The following is a 21,536-nucleotide window of genomic DNA, read 5'->3' on the forward strand; positions in this document are numbered from 1 at the left end:
GTAGGGCGGAAATGGTTTCAGAATCGATGAGGGCTGTTTATCAGGAAGTTAAGTAGCGTTACATGAAAATAATGTTCCTTGGTTTTTTTGGGTGTCTGTCGAAAATGTGCTACTGCGCATGCTAGTTTGTTAGTTTTGGATGAGCATGATCCATGATTTTTAATAGAGTTACGTACCCTTTTTACATGACGCTTTGTGTGGATGACTTCCCGAGTTATCCATGCGCTTGTTCTTTGTGGTCGCTTTTTTTTTAATGGAACATAGATAGTTAGACAGTAGGAAACCATATTCTTAAAATGGAGCCAGGCTGTGCTCACATCGATTGTCGGGCCAGAGGTTACTTCAGTAAAGGCTTGAAATTCGTGCGCAAGGTGGGTTAGTATGCTGGCGTCATCCGCCATGCATAGTTATCCAGTCCATGTCTGGAAGGTTTAAGTCTCCCATAAGGATAATTCTAGAGTTGTTAGCATGTCGGTGTAAAAACTCTTGAATGGCAGAAATGCTCTCATCACCCAAAGAGGGGCTTCTATAAAAGCAACCCACACAAATAGTAGTATTGTTACCAAGAAGCCTGCAAAACACGCTTTCAGCACCCGACACACCTGGCAGTAAAACAAACGGGAGGTTTTCCTTCACCACAAGAGCCACGCCACCGCCACAAGAACCCCGATCTTTGCGAATGACTGAATAGTTCAGTGGCATGATTTCACGGCTGGAAACATCCTGTGAAAGCCACGTTTCCATGACGGCGACTATATCAGGTTCGCGATCAGTCAACAGGTTTTCGAAAGATTCTATTTTGTTTAGTAAGCTTCTTGCTTTTACATTTATCATTGTTAGTTGTCTTATCGAGCTCTTCTCCGCGTCACTGGCGGGCCGTTTATTTTGCTTGATTCCGCTTCGTTTCTTTTAAGGGATATTTTGTCATTGGTTATGTCGTCCCAAACAAAGGCGCGACTGTTAATGTATAGTTTCACGAAGGTGAGGGGGACTGTCATGTTTTTCGCGATTTCCTTTGGCATTGTTCCACAGTCTTTTTCTGATTTCCCAAATTTTAGGAGCATTTTAGGATTTAATTCTATGGGCGTCCGCAAAGGACATGAAGTATTTCACTGTCGCAATAATTTCGTTCTCGTGAAACTTCGTTATAGAGGGTTTTACTGTATGCAGTTACACTGCATTATTAGTCATGAAGCGAGAAATCCATAAAACCACCCGATTCCCTTCGGGAAAAACATTTGACCTTGACCACCGTGCTTTCCCAAGAGCTCTGCTGCTGTGGGGAGGACACAGTGCGTGCTGTGCATTAACAACGCAATCGCATCAGCTGCGACCAGTATCAGATTAGATCAAATGGAAGGTAAGGAAATCTTCAAACATGTTCATCATGCAGGAACTTTCAGGAAGTAAACAATTGGAATTATTTTCATAAAAATGGCTCAAAACCAGATGAGAATATAGCAGAAGAGGGAACAGATGCCACTAAATAAATAAAGTTGTTATAATTGTTAAATAAGTTGTTACTGGCACCTGTACTGTCTTCGACTACTATTCGCTGTCTTGTTCTGCGTCATTTCTATGAAGATGAACATGTACCAACTAGTCGAACAACAAGTCATAATTGACAGATGAAACATTAAATTTGACAGAACATGCAAATCTTACTAAAGCACACAGAGTAGTAGACACTGCCTGACACAACCAGAAGGAAAACAACAACAACCACTGAGCCCGAGGAGGGGCATGCACCATGTGTACTCACTCCATGCCCTGTGCCGTCTGTCGGGCAATGTCGATGACCTGCAGCATCTCAAATTTTGACTCGAGCACGTGCAGGTGCTTGTACAGGCTGGAGCCCTCGCACCACTGCGTCACAATGGTCAGCTGTGGCTTGGACACACAGCCCATGAACAAGATGATGCTCACGTGCCGCGTTTTCCTGCAGCAACCATCGCATCACATTCAAGACTTTGCCAGAAGGCACAATTGAAGCCTCTTCTACTGCATACAAGATTTTCAGAAACTCTTTCATGTACAGTTCATTCTGCGAGTAAAACTGAATTTTACTTAAAAAAGAAAAGGTGAATCTTGGGTCAAGAAATGCTATTCTCACAACGATAAAAGTTTTTTTTTTTTTTTCACTTTTCAGTCAAACAGGGTAAGGTGTTCGAAACATCACTTACAGCTCATACAAGGACAAGGGACCAAAAGAACGACGAAGACAAGCGCGAAGTGAGGTGGTCACCTGAGGTCACAACCATGCGCAAAGGGTTCTTGTAGGAGAGACTCCATATAGGCAACCTTTGCAGTCATGAGAGGAACTAGGAGGCTCACACAGTGTGAAGGGGTGTTCTTGTGCGGCTTTTTCTCTGAGCATTCCAGTAAGCTGCATCATGAGCTTAAAAGTCAGAATCCCTATCATTTGATTTGTCACACTCTGGGTGAACATCAGAGTGTGATATAATTTCTACAAACTCCCAATATTAAACACCAAGCAATAATTATAAAAATTAGCCCTCTCAACACACTTCAGGTATGATGGTCACTCCAGGTGACCACCACCTTCAATGACATGAAAAACTGCAATAATGGAGCCTAGCACTTTATTTCTTGCCTGATATGAACTTACCACGCATAAAATATGTAATTTTAAGTTTCTTTCCATATAAGAACTTTGGGTTCAGCATGTATCATGCCACGGAGGTCATCATGTTTGGGAAAAACTGTTGCCGCACGAGTCCAACGGCAGTGCACTACTGCTTTTGAAGTAGTGGAAGATTGAAATAGTGTGCTGTTTGAAAGTCTACACAGGAAACTCGCACACTTCAAAAGAAAAAAATCTCGGAGAGGCAACAACCGTAGGTGTCCAGGAAGAGTTAAGGGGACCCTGTAGTAAGAGGACGGTATTTGACATGCATGAGTTGTGGAATTTATTTATTTTATTTATTTGAATACCTTCAGCGCCCATAGGGCGTTACAGAACGGAGTGGTAAGAATAAATAGAAGAAAAAAAAGCAAATATTAGGTAATATATTCAAGCACATTTTTAAAGTCACTGGGGTCCGTAATAGATACAATGGAGGTGGACAAGTGGTTCCATTCATTACAAGTTTGAGGAACGAAATAATTTAAGTGTAGGTTAGTGCGACAATGAGGAACAAATACTTTATGATGATGGTCAATATGAGATGATAAGAATGAAGGGTGGTAAAGTAATTCTTGCTTAAGGCGAGGGTTATGGTAGTAAACCTTATGAAATAAAGAGAGATGTGCTATTTTTTCTGTGGTCCTTGTGTGCTTGGTGTGTGGGGCTGAAAAGCGCGAGTGTGCACGCGATTAGCATGCGTGTCACGTGAGATTGGCCCGAGACGATGGGGCCAACGAGCTGATCTGAGTGGGACAGCACTGGACGCTCTTGTCGGGCACTACGGACTGAGTGCTGGGCAATGTCCTGACATCACTGGTCCTGAGCCTGTGAGACTGGGCTTTGCTCCGGCTTCCAGTGCTGCCCTTGGAGACTGTGCTGCCTGTCAGATCCTGCCGCAGTCGGGCTGTGCCCCTGCTTCCGTCACTGCCACTGCTGCGGATTGGAACTGTGAGTGCTGCAGAGCTTGAACTGAGGTTAGCAACATTAACATGTCACACTTGTCTTACGTACTAATTGTATTTATTCTTTTGTGCCTAGTGTCATGTCTACTGCCATGTGCACAAATTTGTTACTCTCCGTCTTGGATGGCTCCTCAGTATGTCTGGCTGTTATGCGCCCACACATTTGCCCACAATTTCAGTGAGCCTGCCAGGATGGACTTTACCATCTTGCAAACAGCTAGACATAAAGGATGAGCCCATGAATATTGAGAGACCACATGTGATTGGCAAGAACGTCGGCCCAGCTGATGCCGCTCTCCATGAGTGGGACGACATGGAATGCATGATAGAAAGGGACCTCCGTGCTCAAGCTCGTGACAATCAGTGTGTTAGCATATTGCCAGCTCCCTCCCTCGGGAAGCACCCTGTGGGAACTAGCTGAAGCGTGGGACGCCGCTGTCAGCGAAGGAAGAAGGCATGGCTCAGTGCTCATGCGAGTTTGCCTTTGTGGCGTAGTCTGCTTGTGTGGCTATATAACTTATCCTTCTTCTGTTAAAGGGGGGACATGGGTTTTAGACAGAAAAAATCGGGGAAAAATCAATTTTCTGAAAACATTATTTCTGGATTCTACAGTGTCTGATCTACAGTCTGATCTACAGTGTCTATAGCATCTTGGACCAATATATTGGTCGTAATGCCGTTTTATATCGCCTCGGCGAGCTGTATTTTTACTGACGAATGCGCAAAAAAGGGCCTTTTTCCATGATGCATAGTTGCTGTTTTCAGTTTCCGATTGTAGCCATCTTGGTTTTGTTTGAAAGAACAACTCTTCTCGTTTAGTTTTCGCGCCAACACTACTCTGTGCGCTGAATGGCTACAAAAAAAAAAACCCACGAAAAAGTAGTCTCCATGCAAAATTCCATTCGTTGAGTGAGGCATGTGAGTGTCATAGCGCCATGCCACTGGCAGCTTTTCGCCGTCGTCTGCTCGGGTGTGCGAAACTCGGCACGAAATGATGTCACGTTCAGTTTGCTACAAGCCATAAATTCAGCGAACAGAAAAAGAAATGAGGGTTGTGAGACTTTCCAAAGTGCGCCGTAGCTTTGGAAGATGCCGGCAATAGTTTGCTACCCGTGCCAAGCCCCACCGGAGTCTCCCCCCGTGATTGCAGGATAGGCTTAGCAGATGGAAGAGCTTTTGGCAGCGGCCGGTGTTCATGCGGCATTCCAGCACTACTAATGCAGCCTGATGATTTGGAGAAAGTGAAGAAGGCACAAGAAAAATGGCAAGACTTTGCTTCAATGCCGGCTACCAAGCGAAAATCGGATTTTCTCCCCTCACGCTGTTGAGGCTGCGGCTGGCTCAGATGCGTGGTAGATGCGGTTCGTTATCTTAAGTCGCAATTCTATAATTGCTCTGCTGTCTTGTTTGAAACGCAAGTTGCAGTGCGGCAGTGGGCAAAGGTGAACATGACTGTGGTCTCCCCAAAGAGATAGTCATGCCGTGTGAAATATGCGGCGGCCGAACGTGCACCCCGTTCCTCATTAACTCTCTCGCTGTGTATGAAATGCGGAGCACCGTTAATTGGCAAGCAGCATTAAATGATTTTATTTTTTTTTCCAACTAAAGATATTCATCTCGTGCGCAATTCGCAGTGGTGCTGCGTCGACCAAACGTGCAACCCATTCCTCGTGAACAATCTCACTGCGCATGAAGTAAGGAGCACTGGTAATCGGCAAACAACTTCTTTTTTTTTATAACAAACGTTTCACACTAGGGCATACATGCTTGTGTATATCCATACTCTGCTACTACGGACGACAGTCTCATGTGCGAGTCTAATCTCGTGTTACTATGGCTTGTCACCAGACGCTTGGATTAGGCCGCTAGGCCTTCCCAGCACCATTTCACTTGCAGCTGGCAACCAAAATCGTGGTTTTGTGCCAATCAACATGACAACTTTGTGCATGGCTCTCGTTTTTGTAGCATTGTGCCTGTGGCTCATGCGCAAAACAGCGTGCGGCGTCCCAAATTTCAGTTATTATTGTTCTAGTGTAGGCGGTGCTGCTGCAGGAAAGGCCGAATAATCGTGCAAGTCCAAAAAATTCGGGCATTTAAAAAAATGGCTGGCGACTGTATTATACATTTTTGTTACCTCAACATATATTTTGAGGCACTTGCAAACAAAGATTTGCTTCACTATAACCAATACAGAGTTGGATACCACAAGTTTGATTAAATAGAACCTTGCCGACACGATACCGTTACGTATGGTTTCCCGGAGCCAGCGTTCGCCATAGAGAACATAAAAAATTACCTAATAGAGTTAGGCTTATTTTTTACTGGTTCGCAAGTTCCCAGAAAACATGATTTTTCAGCACCAATCAACGTTAATATATTTTCTGGCCACTAGGTTCCATGTCAACAAAAAATAATTGAGAGCAGTACATAGCTGCCCACCACAACCGCACCAATATACTCACCCACCTGTCTCATGGAAAAACGCCAGCGCGCACTCAGTCTCTTATTCTGGTACCAGTAAATCTTCTTCAGGGTCGTCTCACGCAGCATCACAGCTATCACCACCAAACCAATTGCGATAAGCATCTCCACCTATCTGTTTTACAGCATGTGGGGCATGGTGCTGTTGGTAGTGTACTGCATGCTTTTAGTAGGCGATAATCCAAACGTCCCAAGTTTGCACTTCAGCGAAGGGCACGCAGCCCTGCAGCTCGCTAAGCCCGAACCTATGGTAGTTAGTAGTCCAGTGAGTACACCCCGAGTGTGAAAGAACCCCAAAAGACAAGAATTTTGCTCTTGTATGTACTTGTGCTAAAACAACCTTCAGACGATGCTGGGAATAAGCATAATGGAAATGAAGAGTAGCCCTAACATTGTCTTCTCTAGCTGGCTGGGTTCATTATGCCTGATCTTTTTGTATCCTAAGCTGAAACAGTTTCTGGTACTTGTAAGACATACACATGCACAGCTACAGGTCCTTATGCCACTCTTGTGTAGGCCTTTTTGGGACCGTGTGATCTGCGTGCCATATCCAAGTGCATGAGTGCTTCTACAACGAAATGACCTGCGTAACTAATGATTTTGGGAACCTAGGCCCTCTGTTATAATGGCATTCAACTGCAGTTAAATCTCGACATAATAAACTTCAATATAGCAAAATTCTCGATATAGCAAGGTATTCAACTTCTCATAACTCCTTGTCATTGAACACCATGTATTTAGAACCTCAATGTAACGACAACCAGGGGAAGCACGGGGAAGGCGGGAGATGGAAATTCAAGATGAAGAGCAAAACGAGAACAAGGTAAACGCGCAAGCCAATGTTTCGACAAGTGGCCTTGAAAAAAAACAAGCCGACTTGTCGAAACATTGGCTCTCGTTTTGCTCAATATAGTGACACTTGCTCCTATACTATTTCATTATAACGAAATTTCCCTGCCACATCCAAAGGAATACCAAGACAATGGAAGCTTGTACAGTCACCAATGATTGCAAATGGCTGCTTGCAAATACATCACTCCAATCGAACGCTGGACGATCAAGAGCAATCGACGAAGTGGAGAGAGAGAGAGAGTAAAACATCTTTATTAATAATATTTGAATGGCGAGAGCAGTGTGGGAGGAACCCTCAGTCCAGGGTCCCAAGATGATTCCGGCAATGTTTCGAGCCCGTTGTATCACAGCTCGGAGGACCTCGGGAGGTCCGTCGCGGAGGGCATCGTCCCACAGCTCCTTGTTGCGTAGGGGGTAAAGGAGAGTTGGCAAGGGAGGAAAGAAGTTTGCAGTGCACTCAATCGTGACGTGGAAGATTGTGGGCGAGCTGCCACAGCCAGGGCAACGATCTGAATAACAGTGTGGGTAGAATTTATTGAGAGAGACAAGATTTGGAAAAGTTGCGGTTTGTAACTGGCGTAATGCCACTGCTTCCTCCCGCGAGAAGGACGGCGGTGGTGCGGCGTGGGTGCGACGAATGCGTGTATAATGACGGAGTATGTCTTTGTAACGGAGCAAGGGATCCCCCCACTCTGAACTAGTCGCCTCACCATGCCGAGTCGCCCCGAGGGAAATTTCTCGGGCAACAGCATGTGCGCATTCGTTACCCGGCAGCGAGGTATGACCAGGGGTCCAGAGTAAGAGGATGCGGGGAGGTGTTGTTGGTGTATTTTGCGGGATCTGTTTGAGAATTTGGTGCGCCGCTCTCGGGATGCCATGTCCTGATAGGAACGCCTGGCATGCCTGTTGCGAGTCCATCAATATATACACTTCCTCAGGAACACAGATGGCTTATCGAATTGCAAGAGCAACACCGAGAATTTCTCCGTAAGCGGCATTTGTTCCGCGCATTGCAGCAGAGTCTCTCAGGGATTCGGTGCAATCCAAAACTACCGAGGTATAGCCCTCTTGAGTGCGTGATGTGTCCGTGTATAAAGTATGTGTTTCTGGGATGTTTGCAAGCATGCAGCCAATGTATCGTACATGAGCTTTGCGCCGCCCTTTGTAATGCTCGGGGTGCATATTAGTGGCAATGGATGAATACTTAGTGCTTGGCGTATCGCTGACGACAAGATCGTTGGACGGGCTTCAGACTCAAGGGGTGGGACAGAGTATCCTAGCCGTGTGAGAAGATGGCGGCCAGTTGGAGTGAGAAGGAGGCGCTGGCGATGGCTGACCCAATGTGCCTCTAGCAGCTCGCCTAGTGTGTTATGTGTCCCTAAGTTAAGGAGACGGTGTGTGGAAGTATAGTTCGGGAGTCCATGGGCCAGCTTCGTCGCTTTGCGAATCATTGCGTCTATGCGAAGTTGTTGCGCTTGGGACAACTGCTGAAATGGGAGATGGTATGTAAGGCGGCTGATCACGCATGCCTCCACCCAAGTGCAGCAGGTCCTCTTCTCGAAGGCCCGAGCGCCTGTTGGAGACCCTCCGGATCATGGCCAGAATTTGCTCAATCTGGTCTGGATAGAAGGGAAACAGTGTAGTTTGACCTGCCATCCGCTTGGACGTGTAGGCCGAGGATACGGGCATGATTAACCTGTGGTATCAGCGTGCCATCCACGTGCACAGTGATAGGGGAAGTAGAGGAACGGCTCCGGAGGCGAATGATTATGAGCTCCGACTTTTCCAGAGCACATCTTAAGCCGCATTTTCTCGCATACTTGGAAACTGTATCGACTGCTTGCTGCAGTCGGTCCTGGATGGCTCCATCGGAACCCCGTGTCGACCAGATAGTAATGTCGTCCGCATAAATAGCGTGGGCGACATCACGGATCTGGTCGAGTAGCCGAAAGAGCCCTGCAAGCGCGATAGTGAATAGACTAGGGGAAAGAACTGAGCCCTGGGGTGTCCCACGTCCTACAAGGCGAATCGTACCGGATCGATGCGGTCCCATTCCTACGGTGGCTGTGCGATCTCGAAAAAATGCGCGGATATAGTTGTACATACGAATTCCACAGTGTGAACGTGCAACATTGCGAAGGATGAGGTCATGTTCAACATTATCGAATGCCCCTTTTAGGTCTAAGGCGATGAGTGCTCTCGTTTGGGCGGACGACGGAGGTCCTATGACTTCCTCCCGCAATTGTAAAAGCACATCTTTGGCAGACAGATGAGACCGATATCCGAATTGAGAGTTAGAAAAGAATGATTTTTCTTCAAGGAAGGGCTGCAGACGCCGCAAGAGTACATGCTCCATGAGCTTACCAATGCAGGATGTTAGGGAGATGGGTCGTAAGTTTTCAACCTTAACAGGCTTGCCCGGTTTGGGGATCAGTGTGATGTTGGCGTGTCACCATGCTTGGGGAAGCATGCCCTTTCGCCAGCAATTATTGAAGATATGGGTGAGGTGGTTAATATCCGCGTCACTGAGGTTACGAAGGGTGGCGAATCGGATGTGGTCGGCTCCCGGTGTCGTGTTGCGGCGTAGGTCTTGTAGGACAACCCGCACCTCGTCAGATGTGATGTCTGCATCGAGCAATTCGTTCGCCTCGCCTACATAAGGATAGTCAGGGTACTGCGGCGGCGGGCCTGTGGGTATGAAATGCTTCTCTAGCTCACTGAGGAGTGTCGAGACATCGTCCCTGTACTCGTGCAATAGGATGTGCAGCTGTTGAGATGTTTTTCCCTTTGTTGCGGTGGGATCTGTGAGTGAGCGAAGAATCGACCACGTTTTTGCTGTGCTCAATGTGCCTGAGAGGCGATCGCAAAATCCTCGCCAGTTATTGTTCGTAAGGATCTCTGCATACTCCTGAGATTCCCGTGTAATTTGATCTATACGTTTGCTAAGTTTGCGGTTGAGGCGTTTTCGTTTCCATCGTCGTGTCAACCCTCTGCGGGCGTTCCAAAGATGAAGTAAATGCGGGTCTATGTCTGGTGTCTCGGTTGTAATGCGCAGTGTGCTCGTGGTGGCCTCTAGATCTTGTGCGAGAGAGTCAAGCCAGCGTTCGTACCCTTGGCGCTCAGGTGGGTCCTGGCGACGTTCCCTGAATTTCGTCCAATCGCACATTTCGCTCGGGCCTGCGCGCACCCCGTAGTGACAAGGTGGTCGCCGCAATGTAGTGGTCACTACCAAGGTGCTCCTCTAAAGGCCCGTGCGCAACGACTGGGCCAGTATTGCGCACGAAGGTAAGGTCAGGGCAGGTGTCACGAGATACGCTGTTGCCCATCCGAGTGGGGTGCTCTGGGTCGGTAAGCAGTGTGTATCTCATGTTACAGATGGCATTCCATAAGCGGGTCCCTTTAGCCTACGATTTAACGTAACCCCATGCAGTATGCGGAGCGTTAAAGTCGCCGGCCACCACACAAACCCGTTCAAACCTACCAAATTCTGTTAGTAGGTGCTGAAAACAGTGCGTTCACGAATGGAGGGAACTGTATGCATTGAGTACAAGCAGACTCTCGCTGCGTTTACCTTGCGTAATTATTTCCAATATTTGGTGAGGAATGTCAATGTTAGTAGTATGCATGCGACATGTAACATGTTTCGAAACTAAGGCTCCCACAAGAGGAGAGACACCCAAGAGCGTGCTGTAGCCGGATAAAGAAGGGGTGCAATTGACTTCCTGTAAGAGGATGACATCGGGACGGTTTGTGGATGTGGCGATATACTGCTGAAGGGAACCTCGTTTTCGGTGGAATCCCCTAAAATTGCACTGCAACAACAGTAGTTGCTCCGCGTTACGCGGCGCCATCATAATCGCGAGAGGAAGCAGGCGGTCGTGGATAGGGATGCGGGCGCCGGGTGCCCACATTTGAAGGTTGCGGCCGAGAGCCTTGGTCGGAAAGTGCGCTTTCGTTGTTAACGCTAAGCTCAGGAACTTGCATGCATGCGAAAGTGCACTCTATAAATGATTTCACTTGCTCCGTAATCCCTATTGAAGGGCCTCCATTTGGCGTTCTATCCTGTCCAGAGCCGCCTGCATACTAGTGCTCATGTCTACCACCAGCGCGTCCATTTGTTTTTGCAGGCGCTCACAGCGCGCCTCCATGTCACGACGTAGGCGGGCTATTTCTATTAGAGGATCGGGATTTGGTAACAAATTGGTAATACGGGAAGGGGTAGGGAGAGATTTACGGGGCGGAGGGAGCTGTGGAGGACCCTCCGCCCGACCTACCTCCCGAGGCGCCTCCATTGCTGTTTTCTTCTCCGTGGTCTGCTGCACCCCTGAAGGGACCAGGGTCACCTTGGCTGGGGCGTTGGGTCTGCAGGGCCTTCTTGTAGGGTTGTTGGGAAGATGGGGAAGGAGGGCGCTTCTCTGGGAGGCGCACCGATGCCTTGCGGGATCGGGACCGAGACTTGAACTTGCGACGGAATCTCGAACGGGTCTCCAACTGGACTTTTCTGGTCTCCTTCGTTGGGGCGCGCGACGTTCGGGTCTCCGCCGTATCTGTGGTAGTGGTCGGGTCGCTGGAGGGTTGGAGTTCACGCTGCTCTTTCTCGAGAGCTTTCCGCATCCAAGCTTTGTTCAGTGTCTGCCTAGCACGCCACGGGCAGTTTGGATCGACTGTAGGGTGGGTCCCGTCACAAGATCTGCAGTGTGGGGTGCACGGATGTGACGGGATGGGGTTGTCAGTCCCGCACGTCGCGCAAATGACCACGTGCAGCGTAGGACAGTAATCAGCCCAATGGCCAAGCTTGTGACATATCTTGCAAACCAGTTGGTGGGGTCGATGGGGGTAGCAGCGGAGTTCTGCACCATAGAAACGCACGTAGCGAGGCACTTTAAGTTCTTCAAATGTTACCAACGCAACGTTGGTTTGACCCATCATTCGTGCTTGAAGTATTTGAGTTCCAGGAGCCACAAGATCATCCACTAGCTTGGAAGACGGTGTACCGGACAAAAGGCCAGGAACAATTCCCTTGCATGAGTTGTCTGGGGCCGCAAAATATGTCGTGATAGGATAGACCCGCTGACCAAGGTTCAGCTCCCTCATCTTGTACAATGCGTCGGCTACGTGTGACTGGGGTGTACTGATGATTGCCAAGTTCTGCTGAGGTCGCAGTCGGAATATGATGTCCTGACGATCCTCAGTGGTCAAGCCGGCTGCACTCCATAGAGCACTGGCGAGTTCTGGGCGCGTCCACTTATTGAGACAGAGTCCTCCGTGAGGCCACAGAATTATCTTTTCATCGTGCAAAGGAAGTTGAGGCAGGTTCTGATTCCGAATGCGCTTGCATACGGTAGGCTGGGAGGCGTCCGGAATGCCCAAGATGTTCTTGGAGGGTTGCGTCTTAGCGCGTGTTTAACGGATGCGTCGCTTATGTATGACTGTCTTCCAACAGCCACCTGTGTCGTCGTCAGTTTTGTCATCGTAAATGTTCGGGGCAGCATCTTCCTCTATCCTTTCCCCGGTCGGAGTGTCCACCTCTCGCTGTTGGGAGGGAAAAATTGGCGATGATGGGATCAGCGGCCACTCCCGCAGTATCCACCTCGGGCGTCTTCGTTGTTGTTGAGGAACGCGGGGGCGGCGTTCTCCGTCGCCGATTGCGTCTTCTGTTCGTTGGAAAATGATGTTGCAGTAGATAAATGCTTCATCAAAACAGAGCGGTGAATTGGCCGAAGGCCCTTTGCACGCCCATTTAGAACATGGGCCTCGGAAGAGCTGGTCGCTTGGCGCTCTTGGTTCATGGTGTAGAAAACACGCCAAGGCAGCTATGGCCCCGGCAGGGGCAATCGCGTTGGAACTGCTTCAGAGCTGTAGAGGCGCGGGGAGCGGCAACAAAGTCCCGGGAAGAAAAGGCAGTCGATGGGAAACGGCGAGAAAACCGCTTCCCATATGACTCCCGGCGAAAGCGGCCCAGGCAAGGGCGGTCATGGGCGGTCGGTGAAGGTTGCGTAGTCTCGGTGGTTGCGGAGCGCGCCGACGACACGTCCGTTCACTTCGGCCGACCGATTGGAACTCCCCGACGAAGTGGAAAAGCATTATGCTCTGTACAAAGTCCAAGTGCGATAAGATCCTATCGCAAGCATGCCCTGGGTGCGAGTGAAAGCGTGCGAGGGTTAGCCGAGAAGGATGGTGGCTTGATGGGCACAGTCTTTCCTGCATGGGGAGCGGGCCTGAGGTGACACAATTGAGAGCCTCTGGTTGGGGGACAGGTTGCCTTGCGTTTCGTTTTCTAGCCCAGCCGTGGCTGCACATGGATGTCAGCAGGGAAGAGCACATATGCAGCCCACGCACCCTCTTTTAGAGGCAGTGTGCAATGAGTGGGCGTGCTGAAGTGGCATGGCACTGTCTTCCTGCACATTCAATACTGGACTGGAGGTTTTGTATTCTTGAGTTTCGGAGATGCGTTGAAAGTGAGGGGCAGACGAAACTTTTGCTCCCCACTGCCAACACTTTTCGTGATGGCACTGTCAACCCACTGTGTGTGGGATATGCTAAAGGTGTGGGGGGGGGGGGCACGGCAAATATGCAAATGCGCAGCTAGCTTCGCTTCGTGCTGCCAATGAGACGATATGCTCAACACAACCATACCTTTCTCTTGAATTCAACCAAATAAATTTTCTTCCAATTCAAATTTGCTTTTCCAAAGTGCAAGCGCTAACAATACATCTTGGACCCTATAATTTGCCCACCTATAACTAGGGGTGTGCAGATACTCAAATATTCAATTGCAAATCGAACAGCGACGCTCCAATAATTCAATTTTTCAGATATCGCTACCTTCAGTAAATAAATCAGCAGTGGTCGGTGCCTTGATGCGCGGAGCATTCCCATGGCACACAATTTTTATCGGTACAAGGTTCAACCGGGTCAACCTGACTGATCGAAACTATTAATGTTACATGAACAGAGGGAACCACAAAAGCAGTGCATGTAGGCAGCGGAAGCATGTGTGAAGATTGGGCCGATTATTTATTTATTTCAAAATACTGCAGGCCAACAGTTTTGGCCCATGCAGGCGGGGCTATACATAGCATGAAAATACCATGCGGCACAAGAAATGGCAGTCAAGAGATTGCCATGAATAACACTATACAGTAAAGCCTCGGTAATACGAATCTCAAAGAGTCGCGTGAAATATTCCTATCCCCTGAAAGTCATATCACCAAAAATCAAATGAAATCAGCATGTTAAAGAGCCAGAAACTTATTTTTAGAATTTTATTAACGATGGAAGAAGTCCCAGATGTCCTTTTGGGTTTTCCTCTTAGCCACGTCGACTAGCAGATAATTCTGGAAGATGTACGCAAACTTCACAAAACCTGCTTCGTGAGTATGTTGGATACAGCACAGAGCGCGAGCCTCATGAGCGGCGAGACGGTGTGGGATAGACTGCTAGTGCCATACTGTTTCCACTCCGTATAGTCCCTCCCTCTTCCACTCCCTCTTCCCGCGATGCAAACACTGAAACGGTCCGCCTGCCAACCCGCCTTGGCGTGCTCGGTGCAGCTGATGCCGGCTCTTTTATTCATATCACCCGAACCGGCGCAGGGGAGCATTTGGTACATCCGAAATGTGGCTCATACAGCATACAGCATGCTTCGGCCAGTGAATTATACGAATTCGTATCACCTTGAAATTCGTACCAGCTGTGATGCGAGTGAAAAAGAGGTTTCACTGTACACACACACACACACACGCACAACACTTGACTCAAACAAATACCGTTCTAGAGCTTTAACGAAACCAGAGGACTAAAAGATGGCCCCCGGAAGACAGTTCCAGTGGAAAAAGTTCCCTGGGAAAAAAACTGTTTGAATGCTTCAGCCAGTCTTAGCCACCGGAAGGCATGCTGGCCACATCGAATACAAAAGTTCAGTGTTCACACATGCAGATTCGCACAGTTTGCAGCTTTCTGCTCACATGTGAGCGCACAGACCAACTTAGCATGTGTGCTTCATAGTAGTAGTCGGCTGGCTGACTGTGGACCCGAAGGCTGCTTCAACGGCCGTCAATCTAAGCCACATGCGTGATCTTGTGACGGATGAGCCATCCGTAGGAACTTACCGACAAGCCCGTTATCAATCGACCGGTGGCAAATTTTCATCTAGCCCATTAGGCCTATATGGAGCTGCGTCACTGGGTGCAGGCAACTAAAGTTACGGTTACTGAATTAACGCAGATCGATTTATGGTGGTCGCATGACTCTCAGAAAGCCAACAAACTGCCTTTTCAACGAAAGAGACTGCACGGGATGACCGCTGCATATTCATGGCCGCCATCTTTGTGTACGGAGGCCCCTCGTTTCAAACACCGTTTGTAGGAGCATAGCAGTCACTTTCCGTCGGTTCGAGCAGCCCGTCACAAGACTGGCTTTGGATTCACATGGTGGGCTGGAAAATATAATGTGACAGTGCGTTTACCCGCAGCTGCAGACACATTTACACAGATGGCAGATGGAAGTGGATGAAAAAAAGAAGGGGGAGTGAGGAGTTACTGATAGCTACTGATAGCTAGCAAGATTCTTTTTATTTATTTATTTTGTACATACAGATCGCCCATACGGCCATTGGAGTACGGCAGGCGCACAAAGGAATAAGCGAAAGCACTGGGATCACAAGTAAGGTCGACAGGACCCAGCATCACTGCAGCTAAAGATATGAACAAATACCTAAATGATGTATGAAGAAAAAAAATTTTTAACATGTCGATAACAGGTAAATCACAGGCATCACTCAAATTAGTACAGCAGACAATGGTTTATGATGAGATGGTACAGTGCACAATTACACGTCACTTTATCCTCGTAAATGCGATCTGAGCGCAGCCAAGAAGCTATTGTCATTTTATGTAACTATTGCGTTTGGTAGGCTATTCCATTCAGATATCATACGTGAGAAGAAAGCTGATTTAAATACAGATGTCCGACGGGAAATTTCACGTATTTTACTGCTATGGTCTTTTCTTCGGAAAATATACGTGGGAGGTTCTAGGTAAGCTCCGTGGTCAATGCCAATTTTTTCTTTTTATAATATCATTTAAGAGATTTATTCGGAAAGACGCACGACGAAGCTGCACGGAGTCCCAGCCTAGCTGCTTTCCTAACGCGCTGACGCTGCTGTGACGGTCACATGACTTTAATATAAATCGCGCCGCATGGTTTTGTATCAATGTATTCTTGTTAAGTAATGTTATTACCCTCCTGAGCATGAGCAGCACTGTGTGTTTTGTAGAAAATTTGGAAGCATAAATGTTCGCGTTGAATTATCTCATATTCGATATGCGATTACACATTTATATATTTTTTTTCTTGAATCGATTCAATATTCAATTCGAAGTCTACTATTCAGTATTCGCCACACTCCTACTAATAACATAATCGCTTATGAGCAGAACCGGCTACCAACACAGCCTTTTCTAACTCCCACTTACCAACCCATATAGCTCCATGCATACACATACCGCTTATTGTGCAGCCGTGCGAGACAAAATACCTGTTATAATGCGGCTTATGCAGGAAAAATCTTGCAGATGAGCATGCTGGCAAGTGTGTTTCTCAACGAGGTGAAGCAAATGTACAAACAAGGTGAAAGAAAAGAATGGTGGCAGCAGCGGGATGTGAGCGTGCAGGAGTTGCCTAGCCGATGGAGAAAACCTTTGCTCGGCTGCCTATCAGTGGCTTGCAATCCGTGCTGAACATAGCTCACAGTTATATTACGTGCAACTTTGACTTCTGCCAGTTTGAGTGTTGTTCCACAAATTTATTTTGGAGCTTTTAGGCTTTATGTCCACATGTGAGCATCTGTCATTCCTGCCAGCATGTGCACACAGAAACTGTAGGCATTCACAGTAGTTGCCTGCAGCTGATCGTTCAAGAAACCAAATTCGGCTTCACACGTGATTGTACGTCCAATATCTGTCATTGTCTACGGGTATGAATACATCCAGTGCAAGCTTACTCCGACGGCAAACCGCCCGACACTCCCGCCAGATAGGCCTAACAGGCACGCTGAATCGACGACAAGCGTTGCAGTGGCTATACGACACTTAGAAAGCTGAGAAACCACCTCGGCAATGAATGGAAGGGCACGGCTTGCATGGGCAACACTCAAATGGCAGAAACTAGGTTTGCAGCCATCATATTTTTGACACTGCACACACACAAATCAGTCCAAGAAATGGAACGAGACCCTGCACAGCATCATCATTCTACATTAGTACTGGGGAGTTCATGATGGCGCCATCATTAAATAATCGGGGCAATTTCGAATAATCGAGCAGGTCTGAACATTTAGTCAGACTTCCTTTCCTCTATGTCGAATTTTTTTTTCCCCGGTTTCACTTTGTCTGCTTTATGTCAAGATGCAGGTTCCTGGACATTAACCTTGCAACGTATGTGAGTTTAAATGGATGCAAACATTCCGGCTGCATACTTCGATTCTCAGATATGCGTGGCTGCTTGGTCTACATGTTTTGCCCCGGTGCAGCTTTTGAGAAATATTTTGCTTATACAGTTGATACCCGTAATAACGAAATCATGCGACAACCAAATTCTCGCAACAACAAAACATTGTCGCATTCCCAGCAAATGCCCATCGCATTCAATGCACTCTGTACTGCTCGATAAAGAAATGTCGCTGAACTGCAATTCTGCGTCAATGGAATTTGCCGGAATGTAACCCCGCATATTATGTACTCGCACAAGGCTAGCAGACTTCAAAACGTCATCAAATGCGTTTCCTTTGCACTTAAATTACGTGAAATACCATCAAATTACATTTGCATGGCAACCGCCATTTTTGTTTACAACAACCGAGCGCTGGAAGTAATCGCGCGCTCTACAAACACATCATGACCGTCATCATGTTTGTTGATGACCCGTTTGAATTGGCATGAATGTCACTAATGACATGTGACGATGGTTTTTGCATAATTAGTGCAGCGCATGATGTGCAGCTCAGTGAGAAAAGGGCAGCAAAAACAAAGAAATCTATGTCCCACTGACATGGACTTATTTATGGTGCTTGAGATGGCGGCCACAGTGTGGACTGCCCCGCATCAAGCAGTGATTAAGCAATCGCCCAAGAATGTGCATCCTTGCTTCAAGATCACTGGTTTCCGTGCCACCCAAGAGGCATTGCATGTGGATTCGGCACCAGACATAGATTTGCGCTAAGATATGATCACTTTTGTGCTCTGCACCGGACGTGTAGGCGCTTACGGGTGACAGCGTGCACTGGAGAAACGCTACTGCATGCATGCCGGCCTGCTGCTCCGCGTCCGGTGTCAAGTTACACAAAATCCCGCACAAAAGTGACCGATGTCTGAAGGCAATCGACTGAGAATACCGCTCCACGGCACTGTCACTGTAGCTGACTGTCCCATGGTGCACACTGTGTGCTGCCGGCAATAGGCTCGAGCAAGGCTTGCCAAATAGGCTAATGGAATTTTGGCAGTAAGGTTTCATTCCACGACACATTCCCTGTCTGTACTGTCTCATTATGCAGCAACGAAACTCTCGCGAGAGTGATTTTTTTTGCATTCCCTGCCAATTTCATTACGGCGAGGTTAAACTGTAGTGTGGTACTGCTTAGTACAGTATGCTGTACCTTGAAACGGTTGGCCTCTCACTTTGGAAGCACCTGTGCACAGACATAGTACAAGAGCCTGCTTCGGACTAGAATAACCAACCTGCATTAGAAGATATGCTGAGGACAGCATAGAAGACAATGTTCTCCACTAAAGTGGGTGGCTCCCACAGAAGTAGCCCATGCTGGTTTCAAGTGGCACAGCGGGACCACCAAGTTCACTCATATTTTACGGAGTGGTCACTCAATCTATGAAGACCATTCCAAGATTGTGGGATTAAGAGCAAAAAAGTGTCCTGGCACTTTTAGAGGCACATCTGTCCTGATTCGAAACCAGGAAATGCCATATTTGCAGTACCGCAGGATAGAAATCAAACACTCCCTCGCATGATCTGAGGATTTCGAGTTTTTGTTCACAACCGAACAAGCCTCCTCCTTCCACTTCCACCACCACCACTCTCTGCCGACTCGTCCCAAAACTACTCAAGTCATGCCAGAAATGCTTATGGCTACACGCCTGTCTAATGCAAAATCTAAGAACGGGCCATCTCTGTGCGTGACTCGCCATTTTGTTATAGTCATTTGATGGTGGCAAACGTGGCTGTGACTTCGCTACATGCACTCATATGCAGGGAAAAAAGAAAATTGAAGTCATGAAATGGCATCGTCAGGCTGGAAAGAATGTGCACGCGAGAAGCCTGTGAAGACAAAATAGTGATGACGCGTGGCAGCTGCTTGTGCTGGATCAGGCACCCATTCACAAGACACAGGCCACGAAGGATGCATTAGAGGAGCACGACACAACATGTTGTACCCGTGCTTGCAAGCTGCACAAGCCTATTGCAGCCAACTGATGTGTTTGGAGCAGGTCATTTAAGGGGGGATGCGGGGTCAGATCGTGAAAAACGAAAAAAAAAATTGATTTTTGGCAACGACGCGTTTCGGTATCTGCAATGCCTAATCTACGTTGTATCAAAATGGTTTGGCTGAAAACACACTACAAGTGTCTGAAAAAATCAATTTATTAGTGTGCAGGGTGAGAAAACAGCTTTAAATTGCATAAAATCACCGCAGTTCGCGGAGCCCTAACTCGTCTTTCCCGCCACTGAACGCTGTCATCTTGGTACCATTCGAAAATTCAAAGTTTTGCCATTCAGTTTTTGAATTCTTCGGTCGTCGCCATCTTGTAACAAACACACAAACACAAAAGAAGCACGGGTATGCTAGAAGTGGTCAATGGGCCCTGTGATGAAACCTGGCCTCCGATTGGTTGCCGTGCTGAAAGGCGTCTCGCCATTGGTTGCTGCTGCAGCAGCGGGTAAGCTGGCAACCGCAGCGGACCACAGTTGTCTGCTTAGCAAACCATGCCGGTGTCTTTCTTCATTTGACACTCGCAGAATTCGGATTTCTGAAAGCTCCCAGGTCAGTGATGAATTGTCGCTCGCTCGAAAAGAAATTTTCGACAAAGCACGCCTTCGGAAAACGGAAGTGCAAGCTTCCTACAGCAAGTAAAAGACGGCGGCCAATGGGAGAAGCGGAGCACTCGACTGAACACGTGGTTAACCTGCTGCGTTACCTTGCACCGTGCGATTCCAGCAGCGAAGCCGACAATCGCCCTGTGCCATCTACACTGATAACCGAGCCACCGGTAGACGCGCCAACGGAGGCTCTCGCACCTGTGCATAGGGCCGCGCGAGCGAGGAACCGAGATCACGTCGGTGGAGGCGACGCGGGTCGAAGGTCACCATCGCAGGCAGAGATGGTGTACCCTGTTTCGGACGCATCATGCGACAGGGACACACAGCCTGCCAGTGAGGCTCAACCGTCAACGAGCTATAGTATGGTGGCTCAAGGTTCACCAGACGAATCATCGCTCGAACGTCGCATGATTCAGACGTGCCTCGAGCCGCGTTTTGTGTCAGCGGTGACAACCGAAGCGCAGGCATGCAGCGTTTGCAACTCCCTTCGAGCAGTGTTCGCAACTGAGCGGAAGTTCAGTTTGATGGACCAGCAAGGCCAAGAACAAATTTTGGCCCTTGTGACAGTGAGTTCATTATTGTGCAGGTTTCCACGATGAACTCTTTGATCGCTAAAACTCTGTGCCCAAGATGCCAACAGCATTCTGTGGGTGTACACTGCGATACTAGGCTCAGTCTGGCAGTGAAAATGGTGCTGTCATGCACTACTTGTGGCCCTATTGAATCCAAGTGGTCCTCTCAAAGGAAGGAAAGTGCAAGGGTGTTTAATGTCAACATTCACTCAATGCAAGCTGTCCAAGTAATAGGGAAAGGGCAGACAGCTCTGAATGATTTCTGGGCTACTATGAATGTATCCCCCCCCCCCCCCCCCATCGTGGTTTACACTACAATACATTCCAGGGACACTTGAAGGGGCTGTTCAAGCCTGCTGCAGAGGAGGCTGCCAACATCATCCTTATGGATGCTGCAGCTGCTGTGAAGAAGGTGTACAGCGAGATGGAGGTTGGCTTCCCTAAAAATGTGATCGTTGTTTATGATGGCACTTGGCCCACGTGCGGTCATGGCTCCCACATTAGGGTTGGATGCATAAAAAATTCCACACAGGGTTTGTGCTGGACGGCGTTGTTCTGTCAAACTTCTGCCTTGGACTCAGCAGAGAGTGACCCCACATACCTTCAGTGGAGGCAGCAGCATCAGTGTAAAAAAAAAGACACTGAAGTTGGCTCTGGGCGAATCGAAGTGGCGGCCGCATTGCAGCTTTTTGGATGTTCATTGGCCAAGAATGACCTACGGTATACTGCAGTCGTCTCTGATGGAGACAACCGTGTTTTCAAGGCACTGCGAGATGAGCAGCCATATGGGTTTATAGCAGTCACAAAAGAAGACTGCATAAATCGTATGAAAAAAAGAATGGGCACTGGCCTTCGCTCCAGTGTGAGCAAGGCCAAGAAAAGGGAACCACTGGGTGGCAAAGGTGGGCTCAC

The 21,536-nt window shown here is 48.1% G+C and overlaps 1 protein-coding gene across 3 annotated transcripts in view; it reads right to left on the reverse strand.

The window, feature by feature from the left end:
• The window catches only part of Raf (serine/threonine kinase raf oncogene), a 221,222-nt gene that overhangs the window by 96,961 nt on the left and 102,725 nt on the right, over positions 1-21,536 (reverse strand). For all 3 annotated transcript variants that reach the window (XM_075694807.1, XM_075694804.1, XM_075694806.1), the window contains one exon: positions 1,763-1,939. In XM_075694807.1, the coding sequence (XP_075550922.1) occupies positions 1,763-1,939 (177 nt within the window). The remainder of the gene's footprint in view (positions 1-1,762; positions 1,940-21,536) is intronic.

Source organism: Dermacentor variabilis, chromosome 6 (assembly GCF_050947875.1).
Source record: "Dermacentor variabilis isolate Ectoservices chromosome 6, ASM5094787v1, whole genome shotgun sequence".
In the NCBI taxonomy this organism is placed as follows: Eukaryota; Metazoa; Arthropoda; class Arachnida; order Ixodida; family Ixodidae; genus Dermacentor; species Dermacentor variabilis.